The 16,769-nt window shown below is 41.2% G+C and overlaps 1 protein-coding gene and 1 long non-coding RNA gene across 2 annotated transcripts in view; one reads left to right on the plus strand and one right to left on the minus strand.

The window, feature by feature from the left end:
- Nucleotides 1–3,404, plus strand: part of YWHAQ (tyrosine 3-monooxygenase/tryptophan 5-monooxygenase activation protein theta) — a 36,021-nt gene extending 32,617 nt beyond the window's left edge. The window contains exons 3-5 of the mRNA XM_006038943.2: nucleotides 536–699; nucleotides 998–1,093; nucleotides 2,325–3,404. Coding sequence (XP_006039005.1) covers nucleotides 536–699; nucleotides 998–1,093; nucleotides 2,325–2,384 — 320 coding nt within the window. The 3' untranslated portion in view covers nucleotides 2,385–3,404. The remainder of the gene's footprint in view (nucleotides 1–535; nucleotides 700–997; nucleotides 1,094–2,324) is intronic.
- Nucleotides 2,915–11,077, minus strand: LOC112548808. Its single transcript, XR_003092373.1, has 2 exons — nucleotides 8,015–11,077; nucleotides 2,915–7,684 (listed from the first exon to the last, which is right to left on the minus strand). It is a non-coding gene; the product is annotated as an uncharacterized LOC112548808 (long non-coding RNA).
- Nucleotides 11,078–16,769: the final 5,692 nt, after the last annotated feature.

Raw genomic sequence — 16,769 nt, forward strand, 5'->3', positions numbered from 1 at the left:
CCAAATAACTTCTCTGCCTTCCTTTATTTCATGTTAATGTCTCCTAAAACTAGTTAGGACCCTGGCTTCTAGCCCCTTTCTCCCTGCCCCTTACCCTGAGGGGTGGGCCTAGGCCCATGCCTTTCAGCTTCACCCTATTAAGATACAAACTTCCTCAACAAACAAGGCAAGGGATCCTGTAGACAACAGCTGCCTTCACCATGAGAGCTGCCTTCTTCCTCAGAGCAGGTCCTTATTCATGAATGAGGTAGGCTGTGGTAGCATGTAGTTATGTAATGAGGTGCTCTCGATGTGTACATGCATCAGAGGCCAATTCTTGTTTTTCCTCATTTGTGTTTCACCTAATGCAGATTTTTTGCTGCAGTGTTTCAGATATAAACTTGCCATCTGTAAAGTGTTGATAATTGCACCAGTTTGAGTGGGTTTAAAACCATTCTCTTGATTAAACATCCTTTTATTTTGGAGCTGTGTTGGTCAGGCATATGCTTTCCCTGTACCCCTGTTTGAATCTTGATGTTTCTGTTTTTCTCAATAGAAACAATAGAAAATTCACAGGGAGCTTATCAGGAGGCATTTGATATCAGCAAGAAAGAGATGCAGCCAACGCATCCAATTCGCTTGGGCCTAGCTCTTAATTTTTCTGTATTTTACTATGAGATCCTCAACAACCCTGAGCTTGCCTGCACGCTGGCTAAGACAGTAAGTTGCTTTATCATTTTCTAGGATGTGGGTGAAGATTTATTGTGACTAATGGACATTAAACTGATTAATTACTAGAGTCTGTACAGTAAATCCAGTTTTATTTCATGTTTTGATTTGTAAGATCGTACTTTCAGTGGCTTTAAAGGGACACTGTCACCTTAAGTTTACTCTGACTTGTTACTGAAAATTTTAAATAATGTATCTGAGTTGACTGAAAGGTTAAGTTTGAGTGTTTGCTTTGTGTGCAGTCATATTTCACTTTATATAAAAATTAAAGATGACTTAATTATTCTAGGCTTTTGATGAGGCTATTGCAGAACTTGATACACTGAATGAAGACTCATACAAAGACAGTACTCTCATCATGCAGTTGCTTAGAGACAACCTAACAGTAAGTTAGATTTTTTTCCTCCAATTGGCCCTGTTGCAATAAATGTGTAATGGTTATTAGTCCTTATTTATGTGATGAAACAAAATCGTTGTTTCACTCTAGCACTGAACTCTTGATATTTAGCCCTCTATGGTATTATCGTAATCTTATTACGAATAGGTAACGGTATGATTTAACTTCAATTTTTTCATTCTTTGCTGCATTCAAGTTAAATTTGTCTGACTGACAGCTTCAGGCTACTTGGTCAGAATTGGTAGCATGAGCTGGTTGGCTTTTATGTAGCCAAAAGTAGCCTGTTTACAATTACTGCAGTATAAGACGAGCAGGCTATTTTTACTTGGCAGATAAGGTGGTAGGTGTGAGAGGATGATTCTGCACCAGTTAGGGACTTTCTACTGAGGAACCCTGTTGGGCACTAACTCAGAGGCAAAACTTGTTTTTTCTGTATATCTGTGAAATTCCAGATTAAAGTACTGTCTGATTTACTAATTGGTGACTAGATTTGTCAACTGATGCTCAGTTAAGCATTTTAAGAATTAACTGTTATATTAAGAACAGACATTTATACTTGATAGGACTCTTAAGTGCATTAAAATATTGTCTCTGACAGTTGTAACGCACTGCAATATGGATGCACTTAAAAGTTCATTCCAGTCTAAAGGTACTATCAGTTCCAGCAATATTTCTTATCCTATTTATAAGTGAGAGATTTTGCTAGATTTTTTTTCTTTTTTTAGAATACCCCCAAGGAGCAGTGAACTTTTCCCCTTAATGTAAGGTGGATAATACTTCATTTTCCATAAAACAAATTGCCATCTTTTGAGGCAGAAAGTTGTGCAAAAGGAAGATATCTTGATATTTTATGTGAAGTTATTGAGTACCAGTTAAACAGACTTGCTACGTATTTCTGCTATGGCCACATGCATAGCTTGGCACTGTACATTAAGCCCATCTAGGTTTGCATTTGCTTAGCACTGTCTCCATTTTGACCATTTTAAGACTGCACAATTTTATGTAGGTAGCTGTACCTCATAGGTGGCAAGCTGTTTACTGTTAGCTGTGCTGGCTGGAAGCAGAGCTGGACACTGCCAAACTTTACACATTCAGAACTTCTTGCATGTAGCTCTTGACTTAGCCTGACTGCCAGTCTCATTCCTGTGGGGCAGGAAGGTTAACATGGATGATAGATGAGTAACTCTGCAAGTTGATGTGATTTTTCTTGTCTTTCTAGTTATGGACATCAGACAGTGCAGGAGAAGAATGTGACGCTGCAGAAGGTGCAGAAAACTAAACTGCACGTGGAGTGTCATTCTCCCTTTCCTTCTCAAGAAACCTTTTTACACGTCTCCATTCCTTATAGCTCCACTTGGATTTCCTATAGCAAAGAAACCCCATCAATGTGTATGGAAATCAGTTGATAGTCTTTTCACACTGCAGCTTTGGGAAAACTCCATTCCTTGATTTGTGTTTGTCCTGGCCTTCCTGGTGTGCGGTTACTGCTGTAGAAAAGTATTAATAGCTTCACTTCATATAAACATAAGTAACTTCCCAACACTTGTGTAGCGGACTAATGTACACCTGGTATTGAGAAATGAATCGGAACCAGTTCCCGCAAGCTGACTGTTTTGTATTACAGTAAAGATATGAACATGTAGTTAATTGCAACTAAAGAGTGTTTCACATAGCTTTTTAATTCTCCACGTCCCCCCCCTTATTCTGCAGGGTTTCCTTTCAGTAATGGACTTTCACATGCTACTGTGTATTCTTTTTGCAGTTGGGATAATGGAAGTGGTGGGCCAGATGGAAAGGTTAGTGTTTCTAGCTAGAGAATTACAAACAGAATTGCTTCCTGTATTAATATGCTGCAGGAGCTACAGTGTGTCTGAAAACCGGCTACTCTTACTCTTCAGTTGCTACTGTTTAAGTTGATATCCCTTCCCAATAAAATTTCACTTACACTCCTGCCTTTGTAGTTCTGGTATTCACTTTACTATGTACTAGAAGCAGCATGTTACTGTCGGAGTACAGGCAATGCTTTTTTGGCAGACTTAAAATGCATGTCATTTCTTAATACACTGGAATGGGAAACCAATTGAAGTTCACATGTCCAAGTATAAAATTTAGTACTTTTCCATGCAGGTTTGTGCACATGTGAGAAGGTGTCAAGTTTGTCCAGTGATTGTCATTTAGAGAGTTGGACCACTATTGTGTGTTTCTAATCATTGATTGTAGTCCCAAAAAAGCCTTGTGAAAATGTTATGCCCTATGTAACAGCAAAGTAACATTAAATAAAATTACATTTTATAAACCATTTACTGTTGATTTGTAACAGTTCCATGCATTACTTTTTTGAGGCTTGGTTTTTGGTTTGGTTTGGTTTTGGGGCGGGGAGGTTTGTATCCAAGATGCTTGTTTTAGGAGAAGCATTTTTTTTTTTCTCAAATCTATAATGCATGCTTAAAGCTGGAAGCTGTTGGAATGAATTTGCATCCAAATACCTGAAAGCAATGCATTAAAGTAGAATAGATTTAATTTGCAAATCTATTCCAGGGGCACAGATAATAAAGTGTAGCTGTCTCCCTTTATTGAAGCTACTTGTGCTGATGATTAAATTCTCTTACCACAGTTTCTGTATCATTAAAATTAGCTGCTTTTTTCTGAGGGATGTTCCACTACTTTCATACCTGTTCTCTGTGCTCTCAACTAAATTTATTCACAACTTTTTAGAACTCTTTTATTTCTTGATGTGTTTAATTTCCCTCCCATTCTGCCTCCCATACACATTTGTCTTGCAACTGTGGGCATTTTCCTGCAGTAATTTAGATGCATTCTCACCAGAACCTCAATGGAATTTACTATTTTTTCTGCTTTGGAGATGAAGACCTTGCAGCCCATAGCTGCATTGTTCACCTTCTATGTATTTCTAAACTCTAACCTGTACTCTTTAAATACTGTGCATTAACATAAGAATGCATGTGTAATGCAAATCTTAGTACTGCTGCCTTCCTAGGTTCTATATCAGCTAGCACTTTTCCCAGTCTGATATAGGTTTATAGGTATTTCTCTCCTAACATTTTCAGTCTCACATGATGGTAAGCTTTTACAATCCCTCTGCGAGGTCACTAATGAGTCTATTAAAACGATGTAGCACTAATCCCTGCAGAATCCCAGCAGCATCTTGCTTCATAAGCTCAATACACTGCAGCTAACCATTATCCTTTTGCCTAGGCTTCCAGTAGGCATAGCATCTGAGCATTCCTATCCCATTTGAAGTCTTACTGTGCAAGACCTACTGGTGGATATTATGGATTTCAATAAAATCATAGTTAATTTGACAGCAGCACAAAATGGTTGCAGTAAGGACATGAAGTAAATGTAATTATGGCTGTTTCATTTGGCAGCATTAGTCTATCTAAACATCTTTGTTCAAGCTTTCATTACCTTTTGTTCCATTGTTTCAGTGGGCATAGAAGTTTAAACTAGCAAGAGGGTAACGGCCTCACCTGATTACTCTGCTTAGAAACTGATATTGAATCTACTTCCATGTCTTTCTCCTTTGATTCAGCAACATCAGTTTCCTTTTTCCTAGTCTCCAAATATTTTTTTTTCATTTGGTTTTTGAATATCTTATTTTACCAGCTCTCATCTTTGGCCTTCACTCTTGATTTTTAGATGTTAATTTTGACTATTAATGGGAGTAATCAGTTTCGTACCCTCAAGTATAAAATAGTTTATTGTCTCAAGTCTCTTAGGAAAAGGACAGTTTTTAGTTAAAATACAACCCAGAGTTCAGCCCAGCTGCTGGCTTCTTTACTTTTCATTCCATCCAGGAAGAGCACACACCAACTGCTGAAACTTCCTTAGCCTGACTAAGGGTTTTTGAACCCAAGAGGTTGCTTAATAATTATTTTCCAACTATTTGGGTTGGTCTAATAAAAGATATCAGATTCACCCAAGGAACCTTGTCAACTCAGAGTTCATGCATTCAGTAATACTGATGAGAGATATCTTCCTCACCATATGTCCCCATATAACTGAACAGTGTTCTTGAAGTTTCAGTATACAGGAGACCTTTTGAGAGTGGAAGGAAGTGGCAATGTAGTAGGCCAACTTGGAGTCCTGATCTGAGTCCAATCAGTCCAATCTGATTCTGTTTGTGTGTAAAAACAAAACAACCGTAAGAGGAAATTTCATTTTTTAGCCTTAATCACAACTGTCTTATGTGGCAAAATCAGTATACTTGAGAGAAAATGTATATGCCATCCTGAACAGGCTTTGTTAGGGCTTCACCCTGAAATGCGTTGGTTCAGATTCTACTTGGTTAGTTTCTACAGCAGATGAGCATAATGTTGACAGGTTGGGCCAAAGTGTGGTGGTATACTTTTAACTTGGATCTAGTAGACAGCTTGTTATTAGTAAAAAAAAAAAAAAATATATATATATATATTTTGGATTAATATTGTAATCGAAGTATAACTGCAGGCAATGGCAACTGATTCTTATCCAATGCTGTTACTGGCTAATCACTTCATTTCCAAAGTCTTGTAATTTCTGTGTCCCTGTTGGTTGCATGTGAAGGTTTTGTGAGTAATGGTTATTAAAGATGAATTGCAAATGGAAACTGTATTCTGGGAGGGAGTACATTAGATGCTACTTCAGTATAAGTTTTATCTTCTGTAGCTATACTGCTTCTGCAAAGGGTTTAATTTTAGTAAAAGATAAAAATATACTCTTGAAAATGTTTGTTTCACTACTTAATGTATTGTATCTTCCTTGTTTATCTGACTAGTGTATATTATACTGTAAGCCCTGTGGGGCAGGGTTATTGTAGTCTGCCTCAGAGTATCTAGCATACTAGTGCATAAATAAATATTTTAAGGCGTTGAGACAATTACCTTTTCCATAGGATTCCAAGAAATTTGAGCTTTTTTTTCCCTGGGTGGTAAATGAGCACTATAAACAAAAGTTTTTAAGAGTTATATTCTAGGCCAATATTTCCATTTCTTCTGTATTTTTATTGCAACGGTTTTAGCAGACACAGAGAAGGTCACTTCTCAGAACCATTTTTGAGGAAACCAAATTCAGCAACTTCAAAACTACGTGGTACTTCCTTTCAAAATGGAAGTACCTCTTTTGCATAACGTTTAGTATTGTTACTTTATTTCCTCAACAAACCATATACCAAGGCACTGCTGTCTCCAGGCCACTCCAACTGGGGAGCAGTGTGCTGTGTCAAATTAGTCACACTGTGCAATAATAGTTCTGGTTCTGAGATTCTCCAGAGGCTTGTAGAACATCAGGTCTGGTTCAGTTAACCCCATTTCCCAGATGTGAGCACAATTAACCCAGCAAGGATACCAGAGGATTGTAGAGCTCAGGAGGCAAGTTCTCTGGTCATTGTATTCTTGGAGATAGTCTGGTCCTATTGAAGCTCTGGATAGCAAGAGGCCAGGTAAGTCCTGCAACTTGCTACCTTCTTCCTCTACCTGCCTTGGCATGTTTGGTGGCCTTTTCTGGCTCTTTATGGTTAATCTTGCTGGTGAGTCATTAGCTCTGGCTCTTCTCCATCCAACCAGAAGTACTAAGTACAGCACATCAGTCTATGCAGCACTATACTTAGCACAGTTGTGCTTTACAATCCAAATGTTCTCAGCTCTGTTGTTCGACATTAACCTATCAATTTGCAGTCCCAACACTAAGTACAACAAAAATCATTTTCAGGTACTATCCAAAAATGTCCCATCAATTCCCCAAAGAAGTCTGTAATACTTCTCACCTGCTGGTTCCCTGCCTCTGGCCTCACGTCTTTCTCTTACTTGGTATGTCTTTTATACATCTATGGGAAGGCAGCTGCTCAGGCCACTTGCAGAGACTTCTGTGATTAAAGGCTATGTCTATTAATCCACCCTCCCAGACTGCAGGACCTCTCTCTCCTGGCCTGTTTCCCTAGGACCAGGTTAGAAGGCAGCCCTTCCTGCAGCAGTGCTCCTCCACCTGTCCCTTTGCAGAACCCTGGGGGCTTTTGAGGCTTGTTGTCTACAGTGTAGTGTGAATTAAAAACAAGCAGGAATCTTATTGGTATAAGGCACAACGCTGCATTTATTGGAACATAAAATATGCAACATGAAAAGAATAAAGAACTATGAGGTTATCTGCTTCACTTATTTCCATACATATTCATTCATTTGGTCAGACACAGAGATATTTAGACAGTCCTGCAAAGGTTAAGGTGTTACCAAGTTTTAAAGTCACTTGGGTCAGTCTGGTGCCTATCCCAGACTGACCATGAGGGATGGAGACAGGTCTCGTTGGACATGCCCAAAACTTTCTTGCAGGTGTACAGACCCAAAGCCTTTTCTTTGTGTTCATTCTTTATAGTGAAAGCTACCCATACAAGTCTATGGATTCTGCCTAATCAGATGTGAAGGTCATCTTCCTTGTCCTGTTGGCAGACGGATTGGTAGGACATGATTTGGCCTTGTGGTCTGCAATCTTCGGGGAGGGGTCGTTGCTTGTAGTCTTCATTGTGAGGGTGAAGGCATGATTTAGTATTTGGTTCCTTAACTGCTGCCTCAGCGCTGCAACTTTTAACTGTTAAACCACAGAAGGCTATTTTCACCTGCTGCAAGAGGACTGTCATTGTTCACATTGTCACATACATACATCATTCATTCTTTCATTACCTCTTTTTAAACATGCCAGACATACCACAGACCTTACATAAGCATTTTCCTTATACCAAATTTAAATTTTAAAATCATGAGACCAACAGGTCAAATATGCTAAGCAATTGGAAATTTAAAATAGTTAATTCCAGATCAATAATGACTGATTAAAATATTATAAAACATAAATCATAACAGGATTAACTTAATGGCTAAACAATTATAGCTACTGCAACACAACAGCCTGCTAAAATACCTTCTTTTTCCTGAAGAGAAAATTGAAGCAGTAGGCTCTTCTACTCTACTCAGGGGCCCCCAAAGTAGCTATTGTCACAAAGTGGTGACCAGCCTGCAGTATGGGTGTCACAAATGGCACAGGCAGCTACTGTCACGCAGCAGATCAGGGAGGGAACATGGGTGGTAGATGGGGAAGAAAGCAAAGCAGCAGAGCAGAATAATACCAGAAAGCAGAGCAGCAGGTTGGGTAGTAGAAAGGGATCAGCAACACCTGAGAAGGGTGTGAGGTTAATTTGTGGCACACCTGCCAAAAGGTTGGCCCCCACTGCAAAAAATGATGCTATTCAGGAACTTTTGTGGGCTCTGGTGCTCTTCAGTTCTGTGCTCCTTTGTTGATAAGTAGGTGGATTGGAAGTACGTAATATCCCTGCTAGTGGTGCTAAATTTTTGTACTTGCCCTGCTCCAGCCTCCCTTCTCTTCATGGCAGCAACCAAGAGCTGGTCACCTCAGACCATTATAAAACATGTCCTGGTGCCTGAATTTTTATGGGGCAAAACTTGTACTCCACTGCTAGTCTCTAATTACCAAGCACTCTTAGTGAGGTATGACTTTAATGTCTTGACCTTACGGACTTGAGTTTCTGCTCAGCCTAGCAATTCCTTTGCTTCGCTGGTTTATGGGAAGGCAGTTGTAAGGCAGCCCTCCAAGCAGCTCCCAGTTCACCTCAATGGTCCCTGCAGTGGTTGTGAAATCTCTCTCTCAACTGCTTCTGGTCTGCCCAAAAAAACCTAAAATTCAGCTGAAGTGCTGTCTTTTGAAGGGGTTGAATCTCCCTGGGTCAGAGACAAAACCCTTTCCACTCTGAAAGATTTCAGAATGGTTTTGTCTCTTGCTACTCTTTCAGACAAAGGTCCAGATTTCATAAGATCTAGCCTTGCCTTGCACAAGGGCTGTCACTGTTACTGCCCTTCACATGTAGCAATCGGATCACTTTAAACAAAAAAAAAAAAGGCAAAGGTTCCAAGAGGAATTACTCCCCTCATAAGATAGGAGGTTTTTAGTATTTTCTTGGTGCCAAAATGATTTAAATGTAAATGTAAGCATTCAACTAGCTCTACTTCAAGATAGTTGAACTAGCAACTATCATGCCATTTCTACAACAGGGAGACAAGCACCTTTCAACTTGCAGGATGCTTATTTCCATATCACTCTTCAGCCTTATCACAGAAAATACCCCTGCTTTCTATTGTGATAGGACTGTTATCAGCACTAAGTCCTCACCTTTGGGTTTCTCTATGGCCCCAGGAATCTTTACCACAGTTCTCCCAGTGATATCAGTGCAGCTTTGGAGAAATAGGATTGCATTATTTCTTCATCTGGATGACTGGCTAGTAAGGAGACTGCAGCAGAACAGGTTGTGATTATAGTGGTTTTACTATTACCTTTATCATCTAGGTTAGTAGTAGTTTTGTTCCAGTCACTTGGTCTCCAGGTAAATTATCAGAAGTCAGTGCTGACTCCAGTGCAATCTTTGGCCTTCATTAGAGCCCTGCTTTGAGAATACTACACTGCAAACAGTAATAGTCAGGTTCCAGATGTCCTCACATCCCTTTGGAGCGAGTCTCATTCGCATGGTGTTGGGTACTTTTGGTGCTGCAGGGCAGACTTCTGTACACCCCTGATGTGATCTGGCTCTACTTCCCAGAAAGGCACCCTAGAAATGAATGTGAAAATGTCCATATTTGTATTGAACACTTTCACATGGTTGAAGGATCTAGCTGTTTGCCGAGTTCCTTTTCAGCTTCTGCCTCCCTAGCATAGTTACAGATGCTTCTTTCCTCAACTGGGGAATGTATGCAGGTCACCTGCAGGTGCAAGATATTTGGTCTTCTGCAGCAAACGTGCCTCAAAACATCCTTCAGTTGCAAGTTCCCAGGCAGGTATGCAAGGCTTGCTTTGGCTGCATTCAAGGCTGCCATGCTCAAGTAATGACAGGCAGCACTTCCTCTGTTCTGCAGTAAGTAGGAAGACACAAGGTATTTCCTTCTCACCATGGAGACTTTTTTTCTGTGGCACTGATGCATCTGCTATTATGATCACTTGTCCGCAGTACATCTGTGAGGCCGCTGCAGTGTTACAGCAAGGGTTAAGTAAGGTCTTCTCTGCTCATCATGAGTAGATCAAGAATTCTGTCCTCCCAAATTCTTGTGGAATAGGGTTAACTGTAAATTGATTTTCAACGGGAAGCACTGAAAATTTTGCCCCTGAAAGGGTCACACTCCTAGCTCCCTTTTGGACACTTATGATTCTACAGTTGCTAGACCTGCTATATAATTTTCTTTCCACACCTCTGATCCCAAGAGTGATCAGAAAGGTGATTCAGGATTTTTGGCAGTGGCCAAAATTTTTGTACATGGTGTTAACCAGAGGCTGTTTCACAATTAGAAGTGTTCAGTCCTATCTTACATTATTGGGTGCTGAGAAATTCAGGTTTGTGCTTTAGCTCAAAGTCCACTTGGCTTTTTCAGCTTGTTGCTTAACAGCTCTTTTGTTTTCTTCTATACTCAAGTTTCTCAAGAGTATAGTGAGCATTTTCCCTTCCGAAAGGACTCTTGTTTCTTAGTGTGGCCCAAACCTCGCCTTCATGACTTTTATGTATCCAGTGTATGAGCTGATGGAAACATGTTCCTTGTTTCATCTTTCCATGAAAACAGCTGCCTTGTTGACAGTCACCTCAGCAATAGAGTTGGGAAGGTTCAGGTCCTTATGGTAGATCCCACTTGCATCACCTTTATTCAAACAGGTGATGCCATGGACACCACCTAAGTTCTTACCAAAAGAGGTCTCTGAGCTTCACTTCAGTCAACAGATTTTTCAGCTTTGTTTCTTTCTAAAATCCCATGCTACCTGAGCCTGTTTTTCCTTCCTTCCCTCAACATTAAAAGGGCATTGTTTAATCTTTGCATAAAACTGAGGCTATTGAACCCTGGTTGAGATTCACTGGTCTAGGGCAGTGTTTCTCAATTTGTAGGTCACTACTCAAAAGTGGGTCACAAAAATATATGAAAGTGTTGCGAACAAACTTTAAAAATGGATTCTTCTTTAAAGGAGAAAAATGTGGGAAACTGCGGCTTTTTCCCTTGCAGGCTGGCAGAGCTCCAGCCTGCAAGGGGCTGCTTTGCGGGAGGGTGGGGAAGCAGGTCAGGAGTGAGGAGCACTCGGTTGGGACTGGCCATCAATGTTTACAAATGGGTCCTGGTATAAAAAAGGTCTAGGGTACTCGGAGAGCCACCTCCAGACAGAGCTCTGTGTGTGCGTGTAGCTGAAGGACCAAAGGAAACTCATAGGAAAGTAGGGCTGGAGGGAACCTCACAGGATTATTTCGTTCAGCCCCCAGCTCGTATCAGGATCATCCCTAACTAAACAATCCCAGCCAAGTGTCTGTCTGGCCTGCTCTTGAAAATTTTGAGGAATGAAGATTCCACAACTTTGGGTAGCCTGTTCCAATGCCTGGCCACCCTCATAGTTAACACTTCCTTTACTGCAGCTTGAGGCCATTGCTCCTAGTCCCGGCCCCTATGGCCCATCCCCATCTCTTCTGTAATCACCCTTTGGGTATTTGAAGATTTATCAAATCCCCTCTCAGTCTTCTCTTCTCCATGCTAAGTAACCCTAGTTCTTTCAGACTTTTGTTGCAAGTCCTGCTTCCCAGGCCTCTAATCATTTTTGTTGCTCTGTGCTGGACTCTTTCCAATCTGTCCACATCATTCTTGAAATGTGGGGCCTAAAAATGGACGCAATACTCCAAGTGGGGTCTCATCAGTGCTGAATAGAGTGGAAGAATAATTTCTCTTGATTTGCAAATGACACTCCTGTTAATACAATCCAGTATGCTACTAGCTCTTTTCTGCCATAAGAGCACACTGTCGACTCATGTTCACTTTATGGTCCACTGTAGCCCAGCCAGTCATTCCCCAGTCTGTGTATGCAATTATTCCATCTCAAGTTCAGGACTTTGCACTTGTCGTTGTTGAATTTAATTTGGTTGATGGATTATTGAGCCATTTTTCTGATCTATCCAAGTCATTCTGGATCCTAGCCCAGCCCTCAAGAGTGTCTTCAGCTTCATCCAATTTGGAATTATCTGCAAATTTGCTAAGTATGAACTCAGTCCCATTGTGCAGATCATCAATGAAGATGTTGAATAATACTGGATGCAGAATAGGCTCCTGGGGAACCCTACTTCATACCTCCTCCCAACTAGGCATTGATCATTGATGCTTACTGTTTGAGCACAATGATCCAACCAGATTTGTATCCACCTTAAAGTACTTTCACCTAATCCGTGTTTCCATAGCTTGTTAATGAAAAAGATGTGGACGATGGTGTGAAAAGCCTTGCTAAGGCTGAGGTACCTCTCATCCACTGCTCTCCCCACACATCCAGAGTCAGACATGATTTGCTCTTGGTGAATCCATGCTGGATGTTCCTGATCTCCTTGTCCACCTCCAGGTGCTTTACAGGAGATTGCTTGAGCACCTGCTCCATGATCTTTCCAGGTATCAAGGACAGGCTGACTGATCTGTAATTCCCTGGGTCTTCCTCCTTCCTTTTCTTAAAGATGGGTGCTATATTTGCCCTTTTCCCATCACTTGGGATCTCAGCCAACCCCTCTGAGTTCTCAAAGAGGGTAAATAATGGCTTTGGAATTACTGCAGCCAATTTCTTCAATGCCCTAGGGTGCATTCCACCTGGCCCTGCCAACTTGAAAGCATCTAGCCTTTCTAAGTAATCTCTGACCTGTTCTGCTGTTATTCTAGGCTGTTTGTCCCCTTCCCTTTCTTTGCTGCCACCTGCACTCATCATCTGATGGCTGCCTCTATTTGTGAAGGATGAAGTAAAAAAGGCATTAAGTATTTCACCTCCTCTGCATCATCTGTTACTAAATTGTTTTCTGTAGTCTCTAATGGGCCTGTGGTGTCTTTGAACTTCCTCTTACTTTTCACCCCTTTTAATCATTTTTATGGCACTTGCCAGTTGCATCTTAAATCATGCCTTGGACTTCCTAATTTTCTCCCTGTATGTCCATGCAATACTCTTATACTCTTCCCTAGTATTGTGACCAAGATTCCACTCTTTATAGGATTCCTTTTTGAGTTTCTATTTATTGACCAGAGAGCTACCTAAGCAGGCAGGTCTTCTGTTTGACTTCCCTTGATTTGATTGCATGAGAATAGCTTGCTCGTGGGCCCTTAAAAAGGCCTCCTGAAAGTACAGCCAGCTCTCCTGGAGTCTTTTTTTCCCTCTGACTTGCCTCGCAAGGGATTTTGCCCACCAGTTTCCTGAGTTTGCAAAAATCTGCTTTTCTGAAGTCCACCATGCCCCCCTCCCCCTGAATTGGCTCCTTTACAGTTTATAACAAAATATTATCCTCAATAAAATTTGCTTGGACTGCTTGTGCGCTCCTGTGTTTCCTTCCCAGTAGATGTTCCAATAATTACAGCCCCCACCTATGCCATAAGACCCAGGTCCTGCAATTTGGAAGCTTCCATCAGTTGTTTAAAGAAGGCCTCATCTACCTCCTTCTCCTGCTTTAGTCATCTGTAGCAGACACCTACCATGAAATCCCCCTTGCTGCTCTCCTCTCTAACCTTTACCCAGGGGCTTTCAACTGGCCTATCTTCCACTTCATACTGCACCTCAAAACTTGTGTATGTTGCCTTTATGTTTAGGGCAGCACCTCCTCCTTTTTTCCCCCCATCTATCCTTCCTGAACAAGCTTCACCCATCCATGACCATGCTTCAGTGACGTGGACTATCCCACATCTCCATAATCACAATTCCATAACTCTGTGCTTGTATTAGGACCTCCAGTGCTTCTCACAGTATATAAACACTTCGGTTGCCTAATTGTCCTGTCTTCTCCTTAAGAACGTTGCTAAGGTTTCTGCTATTGCTTCCCCTTACTAAGTTTTATCTAAGTCCCCAGGCTCTTTACTTACCTCTGAGCTTTTGCCTCCATTTCCCAGTGAGTTCATCTCATCCAGCCCCATGGACTTGTACATGTCCAGCTTTTCTAAATGTTCTTTCCACCATTGTTGGTTGCTCACCTCCCCAAACTGCTGCTAGATGCGATAGTCTGGTGACTGACCTTGCCCATGAAGGTGGAGGTAAAAAAGACATTGATTACTTCAGCCTTTTCCACATCATCTGTCACTCAGTTGCCGCCTCCTATTTAGTAAGGGACACCCACTGATCTTCCCCTTGTTGCTGACATACTTTTTTTCTTCAGTGCACACTTCTTTTCCATTCCAAAATCTCAGCTAGAGAGACTGAAGAGCACAATTTAATTAACAGACTGCTCGAGTTGATCAACAACATATAAATAATAATGTATCATATCCAAGAAGACAGGATTCTGCTCAAAGTTCGTCTCCAGTGAGGTCTTAGCTGCAAGATAAAACAAAGATTGAACCCTGTGTGGAAGGATGATGTAGACTAAGGACTTTGCCTATTACAGAAAATGTTGAGATGTAGGACTTTGTGGCATCTTTTTTTTACCACGACAGAGCTGAATAAACTTATCTGAGGCTCTGCCTACCTAGAACCTGAATCAGAAGCTGGGTGAGATGCTGGTTCCTCCAGTTGAGATCAGGCAAGTATCTTTCTAGGGACTGAAGACAGACCTGTAAAAAGACTTGGACAACTGATTGCTGATCTAAACTGAAATGAAATTTGAAGGAGTCAGGGGGAATATTCTTATGGAACATTCTCATTGGCAGGTGGAATAGGTGTTGGATTACAGCCAAGGCTACTAGAAGACAACTCTTTGTGATACGTGTTTTGTTGCTACTTTTTTCTAAATTTAGGATGGTTTGTTCTCCTTTAAAAGGTTCCCTAAGGTGGAAGTTCTGCCTATTAATGAGAAAGGCAAAGGATGATTTTAGTTTTTCCAAGTATGGGCAGGGATTCAGTCTGATTTAGTAATTTGTCAAGGACTCCAAATCTCTTGAACTCAGTTTTTTTTTTCACTGCTATTGAGCCACTATAGAATGGTTACACAAGCACTGAATTATCTTCTGAAGGGGACCTGTTATTAGCATCATAAACACAGGCTTCTTGCTGAACTGCATATGCACTTACTGGATACTGCAGCAGGAAACCTATTGTCTAGTAGAACTGAATCTCAGAAACTATTTCCTGGCTCAGTGAAATGCTGAGCGTTCCTGACTTTCCTAAGTATTGCCCAAATAATAATACAGTTTTTTACTAAACAAGTTTCCTGCTACATTCTTCAAATCCAAAGTTTTTGTTTTTTCTAAGTAATTCTACCAACTAAACTCTTTAAACGCTTTGATTGATAATGTATTTGAAAAAATTCTCAAAAGCTCCAGTTATTAAATCCAAATGGGAATCTGAATTATATTTCCATCTTGTAAAAGACTGTTAAAAAGATAACTGACTGCGGGGAACAGTCATGCCCTGGCAGTAAGGAGGGACTAGATGACCTCATTTGTCTTTTCCCGTTAAGGTTGTCTTTGATTCTCTAGTTAGTCACGCAAGTAAGGTTCAAAAGACTAAAAGTAAGGTTCAAAAGTTATGGAAAGCTTATTTCCCTAACAGAGGTCCTGCTGTGTTCAATTTAAAGACCTTTTTAGTTGCAAACTAACCTGATACTATACAATTTTCTATGCATTAGTTTTTTAGATTAATCCTTAAAAACCTACATTTCCAAATGCTCTGCGTGGAGCTGAGGGATGTCATCAGTTGTACTAGAGTTCTGCTTGGTTCAGCTGATGGTGTGCAAGGGTGGGTTTAGCTTAGCTCCAGCATAATTTAAAGTAGCAATTTTAGGAATACCCTAAATTATGGTATATTATGATCTCTGAACATTTCCTGCTGCCACAAATTCTGGTGTTAGCTCTATTCTACTCCTATTCTCAGTAGACTCCCTAGATAACTGGATAGTCTAGCTCTATGGTTGCTTTTTGTGCTGTACATTCTATCCCTAAATATTCACAATTTTAACAATGGCAGTCTTCCCTGGTCATTTGGTCAAATTCCCCACCTGTTAAGTAGGATGCTAAGTACTGACTGGCTGGACACTACATACAGCTGGATTTCAGCAAAGATTTTTGGGCTAAATTATTTTACATGAATCTCCAACATTACCACATGGGGTCATAGGAAAGTAGGGCAGCAAGGGACCTCATGAGGTCATTAAATTGAGCCCCTTGCTCACAGCAGAATCAATCCCCACTAAACCTCCCAGGCAAGGATCTCTCTAGTCTGCTTTTGAAAATTTCCAAGAAAGGAGATTCCACAGTTTCTCTAGGTAGCCTGTTCCAATGCAGAACTACCTGCATAGTCAGAAATTTTCTCCCAGTCTCCAACCTGTTTCCCCTCTGCTCCTAGCCCTGCCCCCTACTGCCACAGAGAAAGCCCCATCTCCATCCTCTCTATAATTGCCCTTCAGGTAGAGGGGTACCGATACATTGGTCTGATATTGGATCAGCACCGATATAAAGAAAATTGACTGTATTAGAAATTGGCTTGATGTGGCCGGTAAATGCCCCGTGCATGCGCGTGGAGCACAGCCTGGCAAGTCTGTTGTGGTGGAAGGGGAGGGGGGAGGAGGGAGAGAAGGGGCATAGTGGGGCAGATCAAGGCCACCGCAGTGAAGGAGGGAGTGGGGCTGGGGCAGGTGCTGCCCAACCAAGGCGGGGTGCAGAGTAGGGTGCAGGATGAAGCCATGGGGAGGGGGAGGTGGCTC

This window comes from Alligator sinensis, unplaced genomic scaffold, assembly GCF_000455745.1.
Source record: "Alligator sinensis unplaced genomic scaffold, ASM45574v1 scaffold866_1, whole genome shotgun sequence".
In the NCBI taxonomy this organism is placed as follows: Eukaryota; Metazoa; Chordata; order Crocodylia; family Alligatoridae; genus Alligator; species Alligator sinensis.